The 22,409-nt window shown below is 44.3% G+C and overlaps 1 protein-coding gene and 1 long non-coding RNA gene across 8 annotated transcripts in view; one reads left to right on the top strand and one right to left on the bottom strand.

The window, feature by feature from the left end:
- Positions 1 to 22,409, bottom strand: part of NDEL1 (nudE neurodevelopment protein 1 like 1) — a 79,284-nt gene that overhangs the window by 28,588 nt on the left and 28,287 nt on the right. For 5 of the 7 annotated variants that reach the window (XM_035717137.2, XM_035717136.2, XM_035717138.1 and 2 more), the window contains 5 exons: positions 21,966 to 22,114; positions 19,687 to 19,823; positions 18,107 to 18,280; positions 14,426 to 14,517; positions 10,677 to 10,828 (listed from right to left, as the gene is read on the bottom strand). In XM_035717137.2, the coding sequence (XP_035573030.1) occupies positions 10,677 to 10,828; positions 14,426 to 14,517; positions 18,107 to 18,280; positions 19,687 to 19,823; positions 21,966 to 22,114 (704 nt within the window). Of the gene's footprint in view, positions 1 to 3,373; positions 4,606 to 7,778; positions 7,814 to 10,676; positions 10,829 to 14,425; positions 14,518 to 18,106; positions 18,281 to 19,686; positions 19,824 to 21,965; positions 22,115 to 22,409 lie in introns of those variants that run through there. The other 2 variants (XM_035717141.2, XM_035717139.2) reach the window with 2 other exon arrangements.
- Positions 10,310 to 17,431, top strand: LOC118354911 (uncharacterized). The gene is made up of 2 exons (XR_004816318.2): positions 10,310 to 10,567; positions 16,079 to 17,431. It is a non-coding gene; the product is annotated as an uncharacterized LOC118354911 (long non-coding RNA).

Genomic DNA, 22,409 nt, shown 5'->3' with positions numbered 1-22,409 from the left:
ACATCTGTCACATTCCAGGAAACACCGTGTCCTGTCCGGGTGGAACCTGACAAAAGCCATGCTGCAACAGGCCACAGGATGGAACCTTTAAGAAAGTGGAGAGGCTGACTTCTCTCCCCGGGTTCCAGGCAAGACAGAGAGCCCACAGCTGAGACTCGAGGGGAGCTCCTATCCACACAGGCTTCCTCGTCACTCTGTGAGGGCAGCGTCTACACCAGGAGCCTTCCCAAATGTGCTGGGGTACTGTGCCCTGTGCCGGCTGCAAGGACCAGGCGGGGCACTCCCATTTCCTGGTGCAGCCAGCTGGCCTTTGGGAACCTGGCAAATCATGGGACACATCTCCTTGTTGGAAATCGAGTATGAAACACTCAGTAAGGATATATGGACACGATGATGCCAAAGACCACAGTAGCTGTAATTATGCAAAAGAGTGTGAACACGTCCTTCCACCTTTACTACAACTAGAATTCACGTTTGATTAGTTAATGCCAGCGAGATCTATTTTTTTCCAAAGGAGCCTAATGGCTCTGCCCCTGCTGCCTGGATGTCACCAGAGCTCATTTAGTGATGTCATGTGGCACAGACTATGACACAGCAGGTCTGATGGAAACAGCACTCCGTCCCTCCAAGCACCACACCGCATAGGTTCTAAGATGCCCGTGTTCTCACATATGTGAAATCTCAGGCCTCCCACAATGGCCATCAGTGGGGGGCCACTGTGCCATGGTTGCCATGGCCGGGCTCCTCCTGGTAAGGTCAAGAGAGCCCATCAGTTCTTGCAGACTGATTATCAGAAGCTTGGGAGGAAATTTCTGGAGCCGACAGCAGAATACGCTTTCCAGAAGTGCTGCGTCCCCAAGCACTCACCACAGCACAGAGAACAGTTTGGGAAAACAGAGACAACCTGGCCAAAACCGTTCAGAGCACCAAATCACAATGCAAAGTTTTAGGAATATCTCTTACATTTTACTTTTTTTTTTTCTTACATTTTACTTTTTAATTATGAAGTGCGATATGAAAATCTGTCTAAAGCCTAAGTAAAGCTCTTTCGGTAAATATAAAAAGTTTATAAACGAGAGTTTCCATGGTTCTGACTGGCACATTTTCCTTAATGGTTCACCAAATAAAGGTGTGCCTCCTAAGTGCTGGGTCTGGGATTGTAGCAAATTTGCCCCTCACTAGGCCGGTACAGGGGCAGAGCCTGGGAGGACCCGTATTTTTAACATCCTCAAGGGTGGGATCCCTGGGTAGCGCAGCGGTTTGGCGCCTGCCTTTGGCCCAGGGCGCGATCCTGGAGACCCAGGATCGAATCCCACATCGGGCTCCCGGTGCATGGAGCCTGCTTCTCCCTCTGCCTGTGTCTCTGCCTCTCTCTCTCTCTGTGTGACTATCATAAATAAATAAAAATTTTAAAAAAAAAAAAAAAAACATCCTCAAGGGTGATAGCTGGTCACCCAGCAGGTCAGAGAGCCCCTGCCCTGTGCTACTGGCTGAAATCTCCAAGCTTCTCACCCCAGGTCTTCAGGCCAATTTGGACAATCCAGGAAAACCAATTTCATTACTTCCATTTTAAAAAGTGAATTTGGAAAAAAAAAATGAATCTAGGCAACTTTTTTTTTTAATTTTTATTTATTTATGATAGTCACAGAGAGAGAGAGAGAGAGAGAGAGAGGCAGAGACACAGGCAGAGGGAGAAGCAGGCTCCATGCACTGGGAGCCCGATATGGGATTCAATCCCGGGTCCCCAGGATCGCGCCCTGGGCCAAAGGCAGGCACCAAACCGCTGCGCCACCCAGGGATCCCGAATCTGGGCAACTTTACAGAAAAATTTAGAGGACTCACAAAACATTTGCATCTTTTTTTCTTTTTTTCTTTTCTTTTTTTTTAATAAAGCCATTCATCAGGATGCCTAGGTGGCTCAGTGGTGGAGCATCTGCCCTTGGCTCAGGGCGTGATTCTGGGATCCTGAGATCGAGTCCCACATCGGGCTCCCCACAGGGAGCCTCCTTCTCCCTCTGCCTGTGTTTCTGCCCCGCTCTCTCTGTCTCTCATAAATAAATAAAATCTCTGAAAATAAAGCCATTCATCTGTGTCCACTATTTCCCAATAGCCACTTCCATTCCCATATATTGGCATATCTGCACACAATGGCCCTGTGGATAAGTCATCCTGACCATTCCCCAGCCATGAGACATTGATGTTATTTGCTATCGAGATTATTTTATTTGCTCTTACTACCGTGGGCAAGTTTCCCAAAAGGAGAAAAAAGAAGAGTTTTCATAGCGTGTCACATTGTTACACGGACCACAGACCTAGAGGATAATTTGGTGACACCAAAGTGTACCTATTCCCCTAAATTCTAGGTGACAGTGGAATTTGATTTTTTTCCCTTGGATAAAGCAATCATTATTTTTTGAAATGAAAGTGTTTCTTAACTCCATCGTCCACTTACAGGAAGCAGTGGGGCTCTGAGTTCATTCAGACCTCTCTCAAGGGACTGCAGTCCAAGCACCTGCCAGGGAACCCATGACTGCCCAGGCCTCCTACCCACAATCATGACCCGGGCAGGATGGGGACAGCAAATTTGATCCCCTCATTTCCCTCGGGGAAGACTTCGAGCTGACAGGAAACCCTAACATAACTCCTGTGGGCCCCGGCAGACAGAAGCACCACAGGATGACTCGGGACTCTAAATCCTAAGCTCACATGGCACAAACCCCACTCAGTCCACAGACACCAGCACTAAAAAGCTGTGTTCTGTTCTCAGAACTATATCCTATTAAGGAAATCCACGATGTTAATAGTCACTCAAGGTTAGTGCTCTCCCTTAAAACTGAAAAAGAGCTACCATATTCACCTTAGGTCTCATCTGGAACAGTCGTAGGAGCAGGTTTCAGAGATGCTCTAGGTCACAGGAAAATGACCGACAAGGATGCCTCCTCACCGGGCCTCCATTTTTAGGAAAGAGGAGAGGAGCCCAGACCCAGGTAACTCCCACTCCCAGAACACGGACACGTGTCATGAAAGGCAGTGCAGCAGGCCAACTGGCTCCTGAATCGACAACCTAGCACACAGCCTCCCTCAACGTCCCAGTCCCTCCTCCCAAACTGTCACGCAAGGCTGGGCCATTCTCAGGGCACTCTTGGAAATCACAGCTGCGAGCAGAAACCAGCACCAGGGGTCAGCATGAGAATGCTGGCTAGGAGCACCAGACACCTCGAGAAGCCGCTGGACTTTTCTTTGCCTCAGTCTGTGGCTGCTGTCCATCCACATGCCTGTGTCAGAGCAGAAGCAGCAGGTTTGAACCCGGCTTTGGAACTCCCGAGTCTTCTTACTCGGGCTGGCAGAAACCCAATAAAGCAACCCTCCATCCTTTGTTTTCTGTGAAATTTATTGTTTCCACATTAAAAGATTTTTTTGAGGGGAAGTATTTTCTTTTTTTCTCTTTTAACCACATGATGATCCTATACAGCTGCCCAGAGTAGGACACCATCAGTCATGAACATGCCATATGAATTCTGAATAAATAAAAGCTACAAAGCCCAAGTTATATACAAATATCTTAGGCAATAATGTTTACAAACCTATGTACAATAAAACAAATGTAAACAGTAAATGCAGCATGAGAGTAATCGAAGGACACACAAAAACAACCACGTATGGCCGGTCTGCCTCCCAGGAGCCGGCGCCTGCCAGCCCCTGACTCAGGCCACTTGACCCTTCCTAACACAACTGGACAGGCCCTCCGAAGGCAAAACAAAACGCTCTGAAAGATGTCACTTAACTGAAGGACCAGAAAGCTGGCGAGGAGGTGGCCCCTGCACCCCATGTGGAGGCACGTGGAGGAGGAGGCCCAGCGCCGTGTGTGCCCTGGCCTCAGCGGCTCCTGCTACCTGGGGTCCAGATGGGCATCTCGCTGCTCTGGGAGGCAAGTCTATGGAATGATAACTGCTAAAGTAAAATCAGAAGGTGCAGAAAACGTTCCCTAATTCAGTGACCTTCCTGACCCTGTGCCAGCAACAGGCCAAACTGGGAAGAGTGGAGCTGGGGACACATGATCGTGAGCACTGGAGATGCCTGGGTGGGAGCTCGGGAAGAGGGCACATGTTGACCTGATCTGGGGGAGAACTTCTAGAAGATCTGCAATGTCTTAAACACAACTAAATCCTATCAGTACAGCAGGGTGGGAGCTATGAGGCAGGTGTGATGAATGGGTACTTCTGCATCCAGTGACCAAGGAATACACGTACGTATCACCTTGTGACCCACAAAAGTGCAATCATGTGAAACCAACGGCACCACGGCGAGAAGAGAAAAGAGCCAGCATTGATATCGCGCAGAGTCCTGGGGCTGGACAGGGCCCGGCAGCCGCCACTGCATGCAGCCTGCCCTCTGCCGGCCATGGGGAGGCAGACGCAGGGGCCTAGGCTGGGCCCAGGCACCGAGGGGTGAGGCGTGGGCATCCTGGGCTGTTGGAGGAGGGCAGGAGCCCCCACCTGGAGGCCGGGCACTCACACACTGAGAGGCAGCATACCCGGTGCTGACGACGGCCGTGAGGAGCCCAGACCAGGAGGAGGAGGCGCTGGGTCAAAGCCGTTTACTGCCCTGTGGGGGTGACCGGACCAGAGAGGGGAAGGGAAGAGAGAAAAAAGAGAGAGAGAGAGAGAGAAACGGTCATTTAATATCACTCGACTCACAACAAGAAACGCATTTGCTCTCTGTAACTACTCCTCTTCCTGGCCCATGGTAGAGTGGCTGCCTGGAAAGCATCATTTGGACAGAGACCTGAGAAATCTGAGGTCCAAGAGCAACATGATCACGTGCTCCCTTCTCGATGACTTCATCCTGCCAGCCACTGCCACACAGCCCTGACTTTGCCCTCCAGAGCTGGTCTAAATGTCTGCCAGTAGGGAACTAGCTAGATAAATGATACAATTAATGAGGAGTATTACGCAGCCATTAAAAACAAATTCGAGTTCTTTAACAGCATTGGAAAATACTCAGAATGCAATCAATGCTAGGTCAAAAAAAGCAGCAGGTCACCAAACTATATGGTTCAATGATGTGAAAGAAAAAAATTAAATGGTATACATTCTAGATTCTAAACTACAACCTCTTATATGGACATCACTCCTCTGTAGCTAAATCTACAAATGTAGGGGGCTACACGGACACACATATATGTACAGAAAATCATGTTACAGACAGAAAATTTAACAACAGTTACTTTTCTTCCATCTGGGGAGTGGGTAAATTTTGTTTACTATTTCCCACTTTATTGTTTTCCAAATCTACAATGTACATGAATATCTTAATAAAGAGGAGAAAAATAACTATGTTAAATTGTCTGGCAAACAACGCCAAATAGAGGGGTGAGTGCCCTGCCCCCCGCCCTTGGCCCCACCCCATCCTCCACCTACGCCACCCAGGGAAGCAGCGAGGGACTGAGTGCAGGTCTAGAACCTCTCTCAGGAAGCCACTTCAGCCCTTTCACACAAAAACCCTTCCCGGGAAGATTTGCCCCACTACCAATTTGGGAGGTGCAGCCAACTGTAGGGCTGCACTGCACCACACAAGCCATCGCTGTCCTCCCACCTGCTCCCCGGGAGGAGTCTAGGGACCTGAATACAGGCTCAGGAGAGAGGTTCTCTTAAAAAAAAAAAAAAAAAAAAAGGCGGGGTGGGGGGGCAGACACATTTCCTGCAAAGATAACTGCTTCACAGACTGCAGAAGGAAGTGCAATCTCAGAGGAACAGACATGCAGAGAGACAGATGACCCCTGACTACTTTGAACAAAGAATGTAGATGTTGATTGGAAGGCAAGTCACCCCCTCACCCAGGCCAAAAGCAACAGGAGGGGCTCCAAGGCCCATAACCTCTCCCTGCTGCACACCTGTCTCCCTCAGTGATGCACCCCTTCTTGGGCTGGGGGCCATACCCCACATGCCCCTGCAGCCTTCACAGGATAAGCCCCACCTGCCACTTGTCTGGCTGGTCCAAGAACCTCAGTGGGAACAAGGCAGGCCTCACACACAGCCTCAGATTTAAACACGGGAACATCATATTGCCGGCTCCTGAGAGCATGGCAGCCGGCAGGACAAGCCCCACCGGGCACCAAGAAGAACCTAGCACCTGCTCCACAGGGGCATGCAAAAAGCCCCACAAGAACAGCCCCACATGCAGTAGTTCTAGGGCTGGCATTCCCACATTTTCAAGCTAGATGGACCTTAAAAAATATCAAGTTCATCCCTATTGTTCTACCGCTAAAGAAACCAAAGCAAGCAGAGGTCCAGCCCGAGGTCACCCCCTGAACGCGTCAGTGGATGCCGGGGCCACATTCTCCTTTCCCCGGCTCCTCCTTGCCAGCAGACACCTGAGAGGCCTCAGCAAACAAGAACTCTCCTGCTCCCGACACAGCTCCACTCTAATGGGGAAAAAGCAGCAGAGCACACAAGCAAACAAAAGGAGAACAGGACACTCGAAAGGCAATTTCCCTTCTGTGGACAGAAGTGAGAATTCTTGATGTGAATGTCCAATGGAGCACAGAATAACCACCTGCCAGGGTCATGCACCTAGCACCCATCCCCTGAGTTGAGGAATGGGAAGTAAACGGCCAGAAGAAGAAGGTTGACCCTACGGGTGGGAGCAGCAGTCTGGTGAGGTCCCTTCCTCCAACTGCAAAGCTGTGCAATGGGGGAGGGGTTCCAAGAGGACCAAAGCCTCTATACTCACCACACTGGGTTTCGGGAAGCAGCAAAAGAGCCGCAGGGGAATGTCCCAGTGGACAACACAGGACTGAATGGAGAGTGAGCACGCAAGGATGGAGAAGCAGATCTGGGAATCAGCTATACAAAAAAGGTTCCAGAAGCTATGAAATGTCATGGTCATACCACCAAAATCTAGCTCAATCTAGCTCGAGAGTCTGAAAAATAGATAATCTAGCTAAGAACAGGATAGTGCTCTATTTACAGGGGCAGCTGTAAAACAGCAACAGTGCTCTGTTTACAGGGGCAGCTGTAAAACAGCAACAGAAGTGAGGAGTCAGACAGAGCCAGTCAGCAGGAGAACACATCTAACGTGACAGAGAGAGCACCAGGCCAAACCCATCCTAGCAGCAAGGGCAGGTGTACCCGAGAACGCAGCAAGGACAGGATGAAAGAAGGCCAGAGCGGACGTGGGAGTACCAGCAGACACACTCCTGATCCGCCACCCTAGCGAGACGGGAGAGTGGAGGCTCAGGCAAGCTCCAGCAGCTCCGTAGACTGAAATGTATGTTCCTGAAAAGGTAGACACGTCACCATCTATCATCTCTGTACAGGAGCGAGCAGAGGAGAGTTCCCAGGCAGCAAGGCTCCATGACCCACTGGTGCGCCTGCTCTGAGAAAACAGAAGACTGGGCAACAGGAAGAACCCTGCTCTCCCCTGGAGTCAAGTCAAATGTGATCCCGGGGCCCGACAGTGGCACCTGACCCTCATGCCCAGACTCCTCGCAGCATCACTTCAGCTCCGACCCCGTGTCAGGAGCACCACCAGGTCTGCTAGTCACAACCACCCCAGGACCCCTACACCATGAATTCCTTCCGTTTTGCACAGCTGAACTGGTAATAATGGTGTACAGTCAGGTCAGACAGGAGCTTGAAAACTCACTCACGGGCTGTAAGTTGGTTAAAGCAGAGTCAGCCCCATGCAGTTAGTAAAACCAGTTTGTTAATGCGTCTTACACCACACACCATCATTGAGAAAGAAGGAAAAAGAGCACAGCAAACAAATTCAGTTACCCATGAACAACGTGGGAAATATGACTTTTTCTTGCCTAATAAAAAAAAGGAAAAGACATTAAACAGTAATATAAGCACTATTTTCACAGCATGCCCTACAATCAGTCTATGCCCATGTACACACAGCCCAAACAAAATCACACTGGCTTACAGAATCAGGGTAAGTGATACTTGCTGAATGAAAATGATGATGAAAAAATGTTTTTGAGAGAAGTCAAGTAACCGTACTACACATGAGGTTTAGAGAAGTGACACGAAGGGCTGTCAGTGGCTGGAGGACACAGAGCAATGCCGGGAAGGAGGTCCAGCGAGCCACATTCTAAAAACTGGCAGAAGAGATCACAGACTAGATAAAACCATTTCTAGGAAGCCCTCAAACCACCAAAACTTAGATTATTTTCAAACCACATGTGTTGATATCTAATGAGGAGGTGTATCATCTGGCTTCACGTGGTCAAGCCTCACGGCATCACAGGACTTTGAGGGAGGGGCATGGCGGAGTGGACACATGCATGTCCACAAGCATGCACACGTACCTCCCCTGATGAACTCTCCCCACAGGTCTCTGGGAGTGCTACAGACACACTCTTTGGGAGTGAAAGGCAGGGCAAGAATGAGTTTTCTCTCATGATAAAAACTCAAAACTACACGCTTCTACACACTTCTGTAAGAAATGGCATTTCTTCTTTTAACTGCCAGACTCAACAATGGAGCTGAGGACTGGGACATACCCCTACCCTTCCTGTCCCAGCTGGTACATACCATCCTGATTTTTACTATCTAGTCAACAGGTTTAAAGCCAGGCAGGCTAGAAGGAAGCCAGAATCAAAGCAAAGCAGCAAGAAGTATAAACACAGTCAAACCATGAGAGTTAGCTTCAGGAATATGGCAACTAGACACACATGATTCAAGAAGTAGGTTAATACATGAGTGGGGATGGACAATCCATTTAGCATATAAACTAAACACTTGAGAAGAGGCTGGCCCACAAAAGCCTATTTAATTCTTAACAAACAGTACAGTTAAAAATGTATACTATTTAAAGCAAAACTAGGTATCATCTCTGTTTCTCTTGGGAAGCACATCTCCAGGTTCAGTTCAGAAGATAAACCCTCCACATGCATCTAGGATGTTCCTCAGGGGCTGGGGGGCTCTGTGATAGAGCCCAAAGCTCCCAGTTCCAGCTTACTCTGAATCCTCCGCATCTACCTGAGACCCGGTCCGTCTCTGAGCCAGGGTCATGCACCAGGGCCCACATGGAGGAGCAGTGAGCCTGAACTGAGTTATCCCTCCCTCACTGAGACTGTTCTGAGTACTCCCTGTGTACAGAGGCATCGCCCCAACCTATGTGTTTCTGGTTTCTCTCTGTTCTTATGTCATAGGGCATCCGAGGCAAGAAACGGGATTCCAAATAAGGACTCATAACTGCTCTACTGGAGGTTAATTACACTTTGGAAAAATTACAAGTCAGACAAAATAATTAGGTACTGTTCTCAATGCTCATGAAGACTACCTCTAAACGTTTCCTGCATTATTCAGAGAAATGGCAACTTTAATGTGAAATATGTATTCCACTTACCATTATAGTATAAAAATGAGTCCTCAAGGTTGCCTGAAACTCCTAAACCTGAGGAAAATTAACTTTCTACTTACTCCCCCTAAGAAACCCCAATGGTTAGAGTGAAGTTCTGATTTATGTATTGCTATTTTAGAAGGTGCTCCTTAATGAAGTATGTACCCCTTATGGTAGACATCCCTTAAGGAAAAGAGAGGATCGGGATGCTCCACTCCACAAGGGTGACCAAAAAGGAGCTTTTCAGAGCAGATGGTGTGCCAAGTCAAGTCCTCCATCAATGTGCCACAATGATCAAGGAAAGCAGAAAGGACAAGCTCCTTTAAGAAACTGCGAACATCTCTAGACTTGTATTTATACTTTTTCATAGAACAAGAATAAACAAACAAGCGCCCCAGCTCAAAACACAGACAGGAGCAAGGGACCATAGGGCCTCTTTACTGTTCCAATAACAGCTACCATTGGGAATCTGGTCAACACACCCAGACTGCAGGTTCTGGCTGGTTGTTAGTCAAATGAAGGCACATTCAATCAAAGTATAACCATGCAATTTTGGTTTCAGTTTTTTTTAAACTTGAGATAGATCAAAATGCACTGATAAGGAAAGATACTGGCACTATAAGTCATGATGGGGGTGTTGCAGAGCCATATTTAAGGTATAATCCCATAAATTTTTAAAAGTGCAGAGCAAATGCATAAAAATATGATTTTACAGGCCTAAAAACAAGCATATAGATGCAAAAATGGTGTGAAAACAGAAAACATTTACTCTTCACTTATACACCTCCGTACCAACTGAAATGTTTTTGCATTAAGGATGCTTCAATCTTATGCCACTTTTTGTCAATCCCCCCACCACCACCTCCAAAAAAAATCTTCGAATCATACAAAACTTGCATCCTCTAAGATGTATTTGATCCAGTGCTTTCATACTTTTCTAAAATATTCCGACAAAACATTTCTTGCAAAGCATGCACATACACAATCACAGTGTTCTCTTCTACCATTACCAATCATTGGCCAAGACCCTTTAAGGGCCCTGGGAACAAGAACTACTAACACGGTTGTCTTTAACTCCCAGAGCCTAACACTGCTGCCCTGCAAGAGTCTGCTTCCCAAGACAGAAGTGTCAGAGTTCTCAGGGCAACAACTCCATGGGGACCAGAAGACAACAACAGATTTATGTCTCCTAAGACTTGAATGATACCTACTTCAGGTAGGTTTATCAAATTGAATTGACCTTTTCAGAGTCCAATAAGCTCACTTAATAATGTGCAACTTTACTACTCAAAAATAAATTATCGTTTAAAATGTCCAATACTTACCCTTTGTCAAAGAAAGACGTATGTCCTGATCGAGAGAACTTTGTGCCATTGCTATTCATCACCCCACAGTTCACATTCCCTGAAATATAGGATTTTCGTGATGCTTGGTCCTTTGCAAAATTCCTGCAAGCTGCTAATTTGGATTCTAAAGCCTACAGAAAGAAGGAGGAATGATATGGTTGTCAAAACAGTAGCTGTACATAAAAATCTGCATTTCAAACCATTTCTATTTCAAGACTAAAATTACTCTCTCTGTGTTGATAATGGTAGCCATTCAAGCCACAATCAATCACCTCTGATAGAAAAGAGGGAATGTTTATTGCTGACTCCGATCTCATGAGCTCAGAATAACGTACTAATTCCTCTCAGTATTACTGATGAATACAGATATAATCTTGACCTTACAACTTAGAAAAATGTGACACGAGTAGACAGATCCCAGGGCTCTTGACCTACACCCATGGTCCTTTCTAAGTTGGGATTGTTAGAGAGACACTAATTTCTTGTATTCATTCAAATACCTGCTGAGCATGATCATCTAGCAGGTACAAGCTGTGTCTGAGGCATCGGTAAGACAGACGTATAAAGGGAAGCACCAGGTCCAGCACTGGGGGAAAGAGTGGTCAAGAAATGCAGACTTAGGGCAGCCCAGGTGGCTCAGTGGTTTAGCGCCGCCTTCAGCTCAGGACATGATCCTGGAGACCTGGGATCAAGTCCCATGTCGGGTTCCCTGCATGGAGCCTACTTCTCCCTCGGCCTATGTCTCTACCTCTACCTCTCTCTCTACCTCTCTCTCTCTCTCTCTCTCTCTCTCATGTCTTTCATGAATAAATAAATAAAATCTTTAAAAAAAAAAAAGGAAAGAAAGAAACGCAGACTTAGATTTCATACCAGGTAACAAAGTCAGGGCTATGAATGATAAGATCAGGAATTCAAGGACAGAACTCTGAATAAAATCAACCTGAAAGGGTGGGCAGATAAAGACCCAATGAGATGGCAGAGAGGAATGGGCAGGAAGCAGACCTGACACAGCAAAAGAGCAGCAAAGGAGAAAAAAACATTGGGAAAAAAAAAAAAGTCGGTATTGAATGTTCTAAGTAAAAGTAGGGCAGAACAGCATCCACCGGGCTTGGTAGTGCTGAGATCATCAATGAGCAGTTCTGGTGGAGTGAGCAGGGAACTGAGTCCAGACCAGGATGTCTGGGGAGCAGGTACAGTCAGACATGCTAACTATAAATGAAGACATGCTTTCGAAAAGCTTGGCTATGAGGGAAGAGAGAAAGAGGGTGACAGCTAAAGACAGATACAGGGTAAAAGAATAGCTGTTTTTACTTTTGTTTTTTAAGATTAAAAAATTGTATGATATGTAATACACAAATATTACATATGAAGTATGTGTATCATATATAATGTGTAATCCATACAGATTATGTATATAAATACCAAAATACAGTAAAAGGCTGAAAATACAGGAGACATCAACGAGAAGGCTGGAAGGGATGGGATCCAAGGCACAGAGGGACAAAATTAGCCACAGGCAGGAACAGGATCCTTTAACCACTGAGATAAAGAGGAAGAATGGCTATAAACAGAGGCAATAATAGGAGCGTAATAAAAGAAGTCAGAGAGGAGAACAAACAAGTGGGAATCAAATGGCCTAGAATTCTCAGTGTTAGAGGATGCAGGGGTGGGGATGGAGCCTCCAAGCTCAAGTCACGGGACAAAGGAGGCAAAGAAGTAGAAAGGGAAGCACTTCGAAGAGCAAGCAGGGGCTGGCTGATAACCACAGACCAGAAGTCCCAATGATATCCTGGAGGCGGAAGGTCAGCCCAAAGGACAAACCGAGGGAGGACTCCCAAGATCACCTTTCATGCACCATTTCTGAATAAATTACATAACTTAATCAGCAAAACAAACAAGGGACAGAGAAAGCTGCAGACATGAAGCCCAGGAACAGACAGAAGTAACTCAGGAAGAGAAATGAGGCAGCGTGCCAGCCCTGCAAGCCCCTCAGAGTGCTCAGCAGAGGGAGAGAAAGAAGCTGCAGACGTGAGATGGAGCCAAGAAAGGATAGGTTTCTTCTACCCACAAGAAAAAGAAGGTAAGTGAGAAGATGTGGAAAAGGAAAGTGTACATGAGGCAGCTCTGATACAAATATAAAACCCTTGGTATGATTTTGAGTAAATGATAAAAAACGTAATACATGAAACATCTGTTGAGATGTTACAGATAAAACGACCCAAGAACCCAGCTCCACCTGATTTTGCAGTCTACAATCCATACATGGGCAGAACATTGTAGAAGCTGCTAATTTTCAATTTTCAGAACCAACCAATGCAGGGTTCAAGACAGGAGAGAGAGAAAGACACAAACATACAACAGGGAGATAAGATGCAATCTAATAAATTCAGAAACAGAGGTTTGAGCATGCCAAAGATTTTAAATTATCAAAAGAACAGAAAATTTAAAAGTGGGAGCGTGGGAGTTAAATTCTTCATCTTTTTGCTTAAAGTTGGTAAGTCAAGACACCAAAAAATAAACACATCATTTTGAGTTATGGAGCCAACTGTCACATCTCTTACAACAAATAGCATTAAAAAATGGTTATGTTATGAGGGAAAATTACTCTATACACTGTGTGAAATAATTTGTGTGTGTTGCTTTTTATAGCAACGTTGAACTGCAGATTCAGAATTAATCTAATGATCAGAAAATAATTCTGTAAGTCAGAAAAGGCAAGCACAGGGCCTTGTACCTCAGCCTCCCATTTCTTCATTATGTAAAGTATAATGCAATTTCTGCTTTTTTCAGCAGATGTCTCTCACAAACAAGTGAAGGGGCGGTGGATCGCGGGCAGTTTCAGGGGTAAATTACTGAAGGGAGAGGTAAAAGTTGCCCAGGGAAACAGGAAAGGGAACCCACGCAGGAGATGCTAACTTCACAGTGGCGTGAGTCCACAGTTATGTAATTGTTTCCTGCACTCCAGATTCAGGGAAGGAGAGCTCCAACTGCTGGACTGATCCAGACTGTAGGTCTCTTCCATGGCCAAAAAGACCATGAGTCAGCAGTGACAAAGGAAGCCATCTGTGGGATCACTGATGAGCAGGAAGGAACAAAAGTAAGAGATAGCTAAAAAACCCAGAGTCCAACTGTTGATGAAGTCAAAGAGTAGGTATTCTACAAAGCAAAAAACTGAATAAGCAGAAAAACAAGTTTAATATTTCCAAAGCCCAACTGTTCTGGAATCCAAGATTAGAGCCAAGGAGACAGCACAGAAGCTAAAGTGGCCAAGGAGCAAGAAGACGGACATAAGTAACTGAGAGCCCCAAGTCCTTTCCGGGAGCCAGTGCTGAAGTCCTACAAGGAGAAAGCTCCAGGGCGGCCCCAGGGAGGGCAGACTGCGGCAAGCACAGGATACAGGAATGGTCCAGAACACACAACAGGCCAGAGAGCAGTAATCTTAGGAAAAGACAGAGGAGTCGTGATGGAGAAACAGTCATGGGGAAACCGAAGAGTGCCCAAGGGGGATCTCAAGGGCAGCGCACAGGGCCTTTTGCAGAGGCACCAGCAAGCCCAAGCCCAGGCGCTGTTTACCGGGAGCAGCCTCAGTGGTCACTGGATGCTCCCGCCTCTCTGCCGATTTACAGCCTTCACCACAGGAAGGAACCCTTCTTTCTTCCCGCACTTCAAATTAAGAACTCCACACCTTGACAGCTTCAGTACTGAGGGCTAAATAATGGAATGCTTACCCCTACTTTCCGTAAGAGATCTCCCACGATGTTTAGCGCTGATATCCTAGCAGAAGGAGTTAGTGGACTGGCACCAAAACCATTTGGTATAGCTAGAGAGAAAGAAAAGGTGATTGATTACACTTGCAGGTCCCTTTTGTTGTTGGGTGTCACTGTGCAGCATATGTTCAATGACAAATCAATATAGTATGCCAAACTATGGGTGTAAGGTTTAAAGTGGAGACACCCTAAGTATGCTGAACGGTCTCCTTCAGCTGATTTTACATCATGAATAATGCTAAAAGAACACATATCCTTAAAACATCTAGACAAGTATTTCCAGAGAAGAGATTCCTAAAAATAGAACTGCTGGATCAGAGGATATGCTCATTTTCTTCACCTTAATAGATACTGCCAAAACACTCTCTGAAAAGGTTGTGCCAATGTCAGCAATCTCTATGGTTGTGCCCTCAGTAATATTAGACGTTACCTTTTTTTTGGGGGGGTCAATTTGATAGTCATTTTATTTTCTCTTTTGTTTCCTTAACTAATTATTTTAATATCTTATTCTAGAAATCATGTTTATCCTCTGCACTTTGTCTACCGGGTTGTCTTTCCTTTAATCAATTGGGCAAGGGCACTAAATGCTATATATATTCACCCTTTCTCTCATAGATCTTGTTTTTTTTTTTTAAGATTTTATTTATTTATTCACGAGAGACAGAGAGAGAGGCAGAGACACAGGCAGAGGGAGAAGCAGGCTCCATGCGGGGAGCCTGATGTGGGACTTGATCCTGGGGACTCCAGGACCAAGCCCTGGGCCAAAGGTAGGCACTAAACTGCTGAGCCACCCAGGGATTCCCCAGATCTTGTATTTCTCAATGTGACATTTATCTTTCAAACTTTCTGTTTTGGTGAGGTAAGTTTTGGCTTCCTCACCTTGTTTTCCTAATTTTTTTTTTTTTTTACATTTAGATTACTTAATTCATCAAATATCTAAATTTTTTTTTCATCCAAATGGATAGCCAATCATCCTAATACCATGTTGTGAAGACTCATCTGAAATGGCACTTTACATATACTGAATTCCCTATATATTTTAGTTCCACTGAATTATTAATCTATTTCACCAGAAACATGCTGCTTTCATTATTACAAAGTTAAAACATACTGTGGTACCTTGAAGGGGAAAGCCTCTTGTCTTCACCTTATTTCGAACTTTCTTGGCACAGTTATTCTTCAGAGTAACTTTAAAATCAACCTGCCAACTTAAACCCTGTGTTGATGTCATTAGGAATTTAAACAGCTGACTGATTTGGATACAATGGCTACTGTAAGAGGCTTCCCATTCAGAATCGGAGCCATTCAGGGTGACATTCCCATCTTCTTGCACGCCTCTCGGCAAAGGTTTTCAGTCATGCACATTTCTTCAATTTATTTTTGAAGTCATATACACGATGGTTAATAGCTCTTGGGCTACACTGCAAGAGACAAGTCCATCTCTGCCATTCAGTAACTGTGTGAGCTTTAGTAAGTTGCCCATATGTAGAAGAGGGCTAATGACAGCACTTATAAAGTCATCATGAAGTTTCAGTTACTATGCTTTTTAAATACCTAGCACATAGTTAATACTCAATAAATGTTAGCTGTTATTCTTTCATCCATTTTCTACAGAGTGCTCTTCAGTATGTAAATGCTTTGTTGCTGCTGCTGTTCTGTCCTCAGCCTCCAGGAGATAATCTCACTGAAGATAGGGACTTCACCTTATTATTCACCAGTCGACCCCCACCACCTAGAAAAGTGCGTGGCACAGAACAGGCACTTGACAGGATATAAATAAACTGCTGTACTTTTCCCAGCAAGGATTTCCAGATCTCAGTTCTCCCTGTTCTCCACAAATTATGAAACCTGTGCTTTTATGGTAAGTTGTCTTAAATGCTTTTTGGAAACAGTCATTGTTATCGATGAAATGCAATTAAAGACAGACCACTTCATCGGGCTCAGCCTTTCCAATTTGCACTGATTCCTCTAACCTCCTGCTTCTCATTAGGTCTGTCCTGACTGATTTGTCATTCAACTGCTGTGATCCAGCGCACAGCAGCTTTTAGGTTAGTGAAAGTTCATGCCATCAGTTCCAGTCTAAAAATCTGTCTACTTGGACAAATTTCCTGCCTTGGAGTTGACATGTCTTAACCCTCTGCCAGAGCAAGCAAGCTCTGTGTCCCACTGACCTCGCCCGGCTCACCGCAGCCAAGTCCCTGAGTTAAAACTCTAATCAGCTATTAGAGGATGGGCACCTCCCTGGGTATTAACCTTGACTGAAGTTCCAGACTATTCAGAAGATTAGTACTCAACTAACAAATTTTCAGAACTGACCTGCAGAATTCTAGTTAGTACCTAAAAGCAAATCTTTGTTAATTCTCAAATGTTAGCAATTCTGAGATCCTCAAATGCCCAAGTAGCCCTTCTGAAAAGTGGACAGTGAGTTTCTGATGGCTGCTGTCATCTCTACCCTGCCTGCTCTCATCCTCAGCAGCACACTCAGCATGAGTACAAATAACACCACCTCTGACTCTACAGTATTTTCACGCTAATAGCTAGATGAAAGTGGGATGAGTAGTTATCCATTCAAGGGCTTCTGGGCACCTGAAATGCAGCTAATACAACTGAGAAACTGAATTTTAAATTTTAACTAACATTAATAGAAATGTGAACAGTCACATGTGGCTAGTGGCTACTGGAATGGTCGGCACAGACACAGAGCACTTACTTCACTAACTGCCCAGAGAAAAATCCTTCTATCACGCTGGAAGATAAAATCCTTTACTTAAAAAAGAGGGGAAGAAAGAACTTATTTTGGGAAGAAAAAAAGTATGGAGGAATAGGAAATGCTGAAATAGCAATAAGCTCAAAAACAAAATAAATCTGAATTAAGAGCTTTGGGGTTCCATTGTAAGGTTCTGTGTATAGTGGCTGCTAAGTGTTTTCTCTGCTTATCTGGATTAAAAAAAAAAAAAAAAAAAAAAACCTCTGCTGATGGAAAAAGGAACATTCTCCATGTATTAGTCATTGGTTACTCCAAACGTCACCTCTGAAAACGGCAGCCATGTAAAAGAACATGTATGCATGTAAGCATGTAAAAGAACAGCCGTGTCCACCTGAGCCAGTCTTACATGAGACTGAATGGCAGCTCAACGAGTCTCTATACAGTCTGTGTAGGAAGGCTTCTAGTCCTTTACAATCGGTTCAGTGGCAAGAGAAATAAACCATATATAAAAATGATCCCCAAACGTGAAACAAGTAGGCGTGTGCAAAAACAAACAAGCACATATGGCAGGGAAATTTGGTGTCAAGAGTAGTTGGCTTTCAGGGGTAGGACTGAAGAATGGGCCCCTCTCTTTTCTTTCTCGATTTTTTGGCATAAGCGTATATTACTGCCATCATCAAAAGGTCGACTTTGCCTGAAAACCTTTCTTTTTAAAATCTCAATTGATTGAGCTGCTCCTGTTTTACATGTGGCCACCGTCACCCCGCTCCCCGTGTGGGAGCAACCGTGGAAACTTCTTCTGCCTCACAGAGCGCGTGACTTCCCCAACTTCTCCACTGAAACCATCGCTTACACGTGCCTTGCCCTGCTTCCCCAGCAAACCCTCCTCAGTTGGATAATCTACCACAGGTTCAGAAAGAAAAGACACTGCAAACCTTTTGGTGAAGGAAAACTGTTCTCTGTGCCCTTGCCAACAGGAGTGGCTGGCAAAGAAAGTGACGCCTGGACAGCAGAGTCCATCTTTTCACAATCAAGAGTCGGAGAACTGGGGGCCGACTTTCTGGTTACTTCCTGTTGTCTTTCCCGAACTGCCAGTTCTTGTCTTAAATCTGCAAAATGGGGCACAGGTAATAGAACTCACCAGAGGAAGCAAATCACCCAAGCAAAGTCACCTCTAAAATGCCATAACTTCCACAATTACTATATCTCAAAAGAAGAGTTTCCTACATAACACTTTTTTTTCCTCAGGGTATAAAAATGACAACCCTACTGTCTAAATGATCTTTGAGAATAATTTTTAAATGCTAGAATTGATACAAATGCTATAACCTAAGAGAACAGTTAACTATGCTCATTATATAAAAATAGGGCAGAGTCCAAAGAACAACTCGCAGTGAGCCTATATGACACAAAAATAAATATTCTTTTCAACTCATTTGCTTTTATTTTGAAATGATGTACTTTGGCAATTACTGCAAAATCAATGAAGTACATTTTTATAATTTTATATGGGTTAGTATTTTTTTATTAGTTGTCAAAATGCACTACTCTGTTTTAGAAAAGAAGTATTCAAAATAGTTGCAATTTTTTTCTTGCTTTCAAATACTGAATTTTTAAGCCAAAATTAACACTTTCTTTTCCAGTTATGCAACTGACCTACAGAACACACATTTAAAAAGGACACAAAGTTATCCCATTTCTGAGTATTATATCCAAATGTCTGCCCATGGATAATGGATAAAGAAAATGCAATACAAGCATTTAATATGATCTTATTCAGCCTTAAATAGGAAGGACATTCTGATACGTGCTACCACATGGATGAACCTCAAGGACATTACACTAAGTGAAAAAGGACAAAACCCCAGTGACAAAAGGACAAACACTGTATGACTCCAGTATATGAGGTCCCTAGAGTCATCAGATTCATAGACACAGAAAGGAGAATGGTGTTTCCAGGGGCTGGGAGGAAAGGGGGAGGGAAGTCAGAGTGCTGTACACATATTATGCATGTGGTGATTATATACTTTCCTTTAAAAGTCTCTTTCCCTCCCTCTCTTTTTAATACATGGTAGAATGCAGAATATCATAAAGACGAAAATAGCCTCTTCTTTATAATATGTGCACATATGCAGTGTTACTATGTGCATAACACAAAATTATTTACACAGAAGCAAAATATAAAACACCAAAACAAACCAAGCAGGACATGAACAGTGGGAACAGAATTAAGGTTTTGGAAAAAAGACCATTGTCTGAATTCCCACTGAAAAGCTCTTAAGGCTTTGGACAAAACTCAAACTCTCCATGCCTTGGTTTTCTGACCCATAAAATGGGGATACTACCTACCTCTCAGAGTTGGCTCATAGGTGTTAAGAGACTAAAAACACTTAGTGTAGTGCCTGACAAAAGTATACAAATGTGCACAACTTTCAGAGCAGATCCCAAACCTAACTTAGAACTCGGACTTAGAGACATTAAGGTAAAGGATAAACTTTAAGTTGTCAGTTTTTACCTCTTGCTTCATCCTTTAACCGTTGTACGGAGACCAACAAAGATTCCTTTTCATCAAGTTCACTTTCTAAAAATGCATTGCGTTCAATGGCCTGATTTAACCTTTGTTCAAAGTCTTCCAGTGAAACTATTGTTGCCCTTAAGAAAAAAAAAAAAAAATGGAGTCCACAAATTAAATAAGCAGCATGCAAATAGCTAATACAAAAGAAAAATGTCAGTTGATCTCATGCCATTTCCTGACCTAGAAAGCCTGGCCCAGTTGAAAGAGAATGATCTCAATGCCTTCTGACTTTTGGTGGCATTTAGTATCTCTGCTATTAGTTCGGGCCATTCAATATATTCTTTTAAATTCCCGCCAAAATTCCCTATGATTCCTTAAAGGAAGGCCATTTATTACACATTATATCTCCCCACTGAATGTTAAACAATCAAAGTTTACACATTTTCAAGAAGAAAACTTTTCAACAATTTTAGAGTACACTAAGAATTAGTTATTTGTTTGAAACATCAAGTCCTAGCTCCCACTCCATTTACTTCCTAACTCCTCTTTCTGCATTTTTTATGTTACTCATTTATTCAGCAAACAGTAACAAGCACCTACTATGCACCACCACCACCACCACCACCACCACCCTGACAATATGTGCTATCTGCTACAGAAATAAAGTTCTATAACCTCCAGTTAGAACTCCTAATGCCCTGGCCAATTTTATCAAGAAGTCTCTCAATTCCAGACTCCTAACTCTGGGAAAAGAACAAGGGGTAGTGAAAGGGGAGGTGGGCAGGGGGATGGGGTGACTGGGTGACGGGGCACTTGTCAGGATGAGCACTGGGTGTTCTATATGTTGGCAAACCGAACTCCAATTAAAAAATATACCAAAAAAAAAAAAAAAGATGTCTCTCAATTCCATCTGCTCTCCTCCAGTTTTCTGTCCTGGCTTAATTCTTCATCCATCACCTAGATCACTCCTCAATGGTCCTTCCTCTCTACTTCCAATTCCTCAGTATTATCCTCTCAGCTCAAAATCTGATCTTACTCCCTTGTTTAAAAAAATTCTTTACAATTTTTTTTATTTTTTTTATTTTTTTTTAAAGATTTTATTTATTTATTCATGATAGTCACACAGAGAGAGACAGAGAGGCAGAGACACAGGCAGAGGGAGAAGCAGGCTCCATGCAGGGAGCCCGACGTGGGATTCGATCCCAGGTCTCCAGGATCGCGCCCCGGGCCAAAGGCAGGCGCCAAACCTCTGCGCCACCCAGGGATCCCTAAAATTTAAAAAAAAATTTTTTTTTTTTAATTTATTAAAGAGCCCCTCATTGCCTACAGAATGGCTTTCAAACAGAGCAAAGTTCTCTGTAATCTGGCCCTAACCACCCTCCAGTCTCATCCCATTCAGCCACACTATCTCTATACACTTCAGTCAAAGTGAAATATTCCTACCTTTTAAGCCTTCCTGCCTCTCTGCCTTCATATCTCTCTCTTCACTTGGCTGGCTTCTTTCCTCCTTGCAAAGTCAGCTTCAATACCGGCAAACTTCCCCCAATTCCCCCAGGGCACTCTAGAGGCTCCCTCCTCGGAGCCCCAGAGCTGCCTGTACACTCTCTTCACCAGAGTATTTCTCAGGTGCAATGTCCACATCTGTCACCCCTAAGAGTAGAGTAATCTCCTCAACTCTAGCATCGAGTCAGGCATTTAAGAGTCACTCACATATTAATAATTGCAAAGTAACAGGAATTAAGTTTGGAATGGTTAAGAAATGCGAATTATAATTACATAATAGCTTAGCAACAGTAACAGCAAGCCGCTCTAGGCCGTGCCGCAATCGTAAGGGAAGCGGCACTCTGAGAAAATCCATCGGTTCTGTTAAAGCCAAAGAGAACAAAAAGGAGTTGAGATGTAAAGACAGATCAGCCATGAAGAAACTGCAGACTTTGGGAAGAAGATCCAAGGCCCATGACAAGTGTGGGAGTGCTGAGAGAACACAGAGGGAAAGAGAGGGATGAATGAGACATGTTTTAGAGAAAAACCAACAGGACCGAGCACCAGACCTGCAGGGAAGGAAAAGGACAGAGGGAAAGAAAACCCTAGAAGGGTACAATCTGTGGAGATAGGGATTTGGGGTTGGTGTCGATATGACCAGTTACAGGGGACGTGAAACACCAAAAGGAGATGTCCTGGGACTAAGACCCAGGTGACAGGCTGAGCCCACAGACCTAGATTTTTGTCATTGATGGCCACCTTCACTTATTCTAACCAAACAAGCATCCTCCATTTACCTTTTCGCTCGCTCCAGGTCATCATTGGCCTGCTCCAACTCTCTCACGTACTTATGCAGCTGCTCCTTAATGGCCCGAGTCTGACTTAAATCATCTTCCAATACTGACACCTGCTTGTAGCTCTGTGCATACTGATGTTCTAGTTTCTCCTGAAGGCACAGATATAGGAAGGGGAGTGGAAGTCATTAATATATAGTTTTCCTTAATAAAGGAAGTAACCCAAGTTATAGGTGCAGGTGGCGGGGTAGGGGGGAATCCAAGGAATTTACCCACAATCTGAGTTGATGGTATCCCTCTCCTCCTTGTAATATTAATTTAAAAAAAAAAAAAAAGACACAATCATCCCAACTACTTTAACTCATAAATTTAGAGAGTCAACCATTCTCCTCTCAGAAAGAAATCTAATAATGATCTCTCTGAAAAGTACAACAGTGAAACTGCCAC

The sequence above is a fragment of the Canis lupus genome, chromosome 5 (genome assembly GCF_003254725.2).
Source record: "Canis lupus dingo isolate Sandy chromosome 5, ASM325472v2, whole genome shotgun sequence".
NCBI lineage: Eukaryota > Metazoa > Chordata > Mammalia > Carnivora > Canidae > Canis > Canis lupus.
Note: the sequence above shows the minus strand (reverse complement) of the source record. Positions and strands in the feature narration are given on the sequence as shown.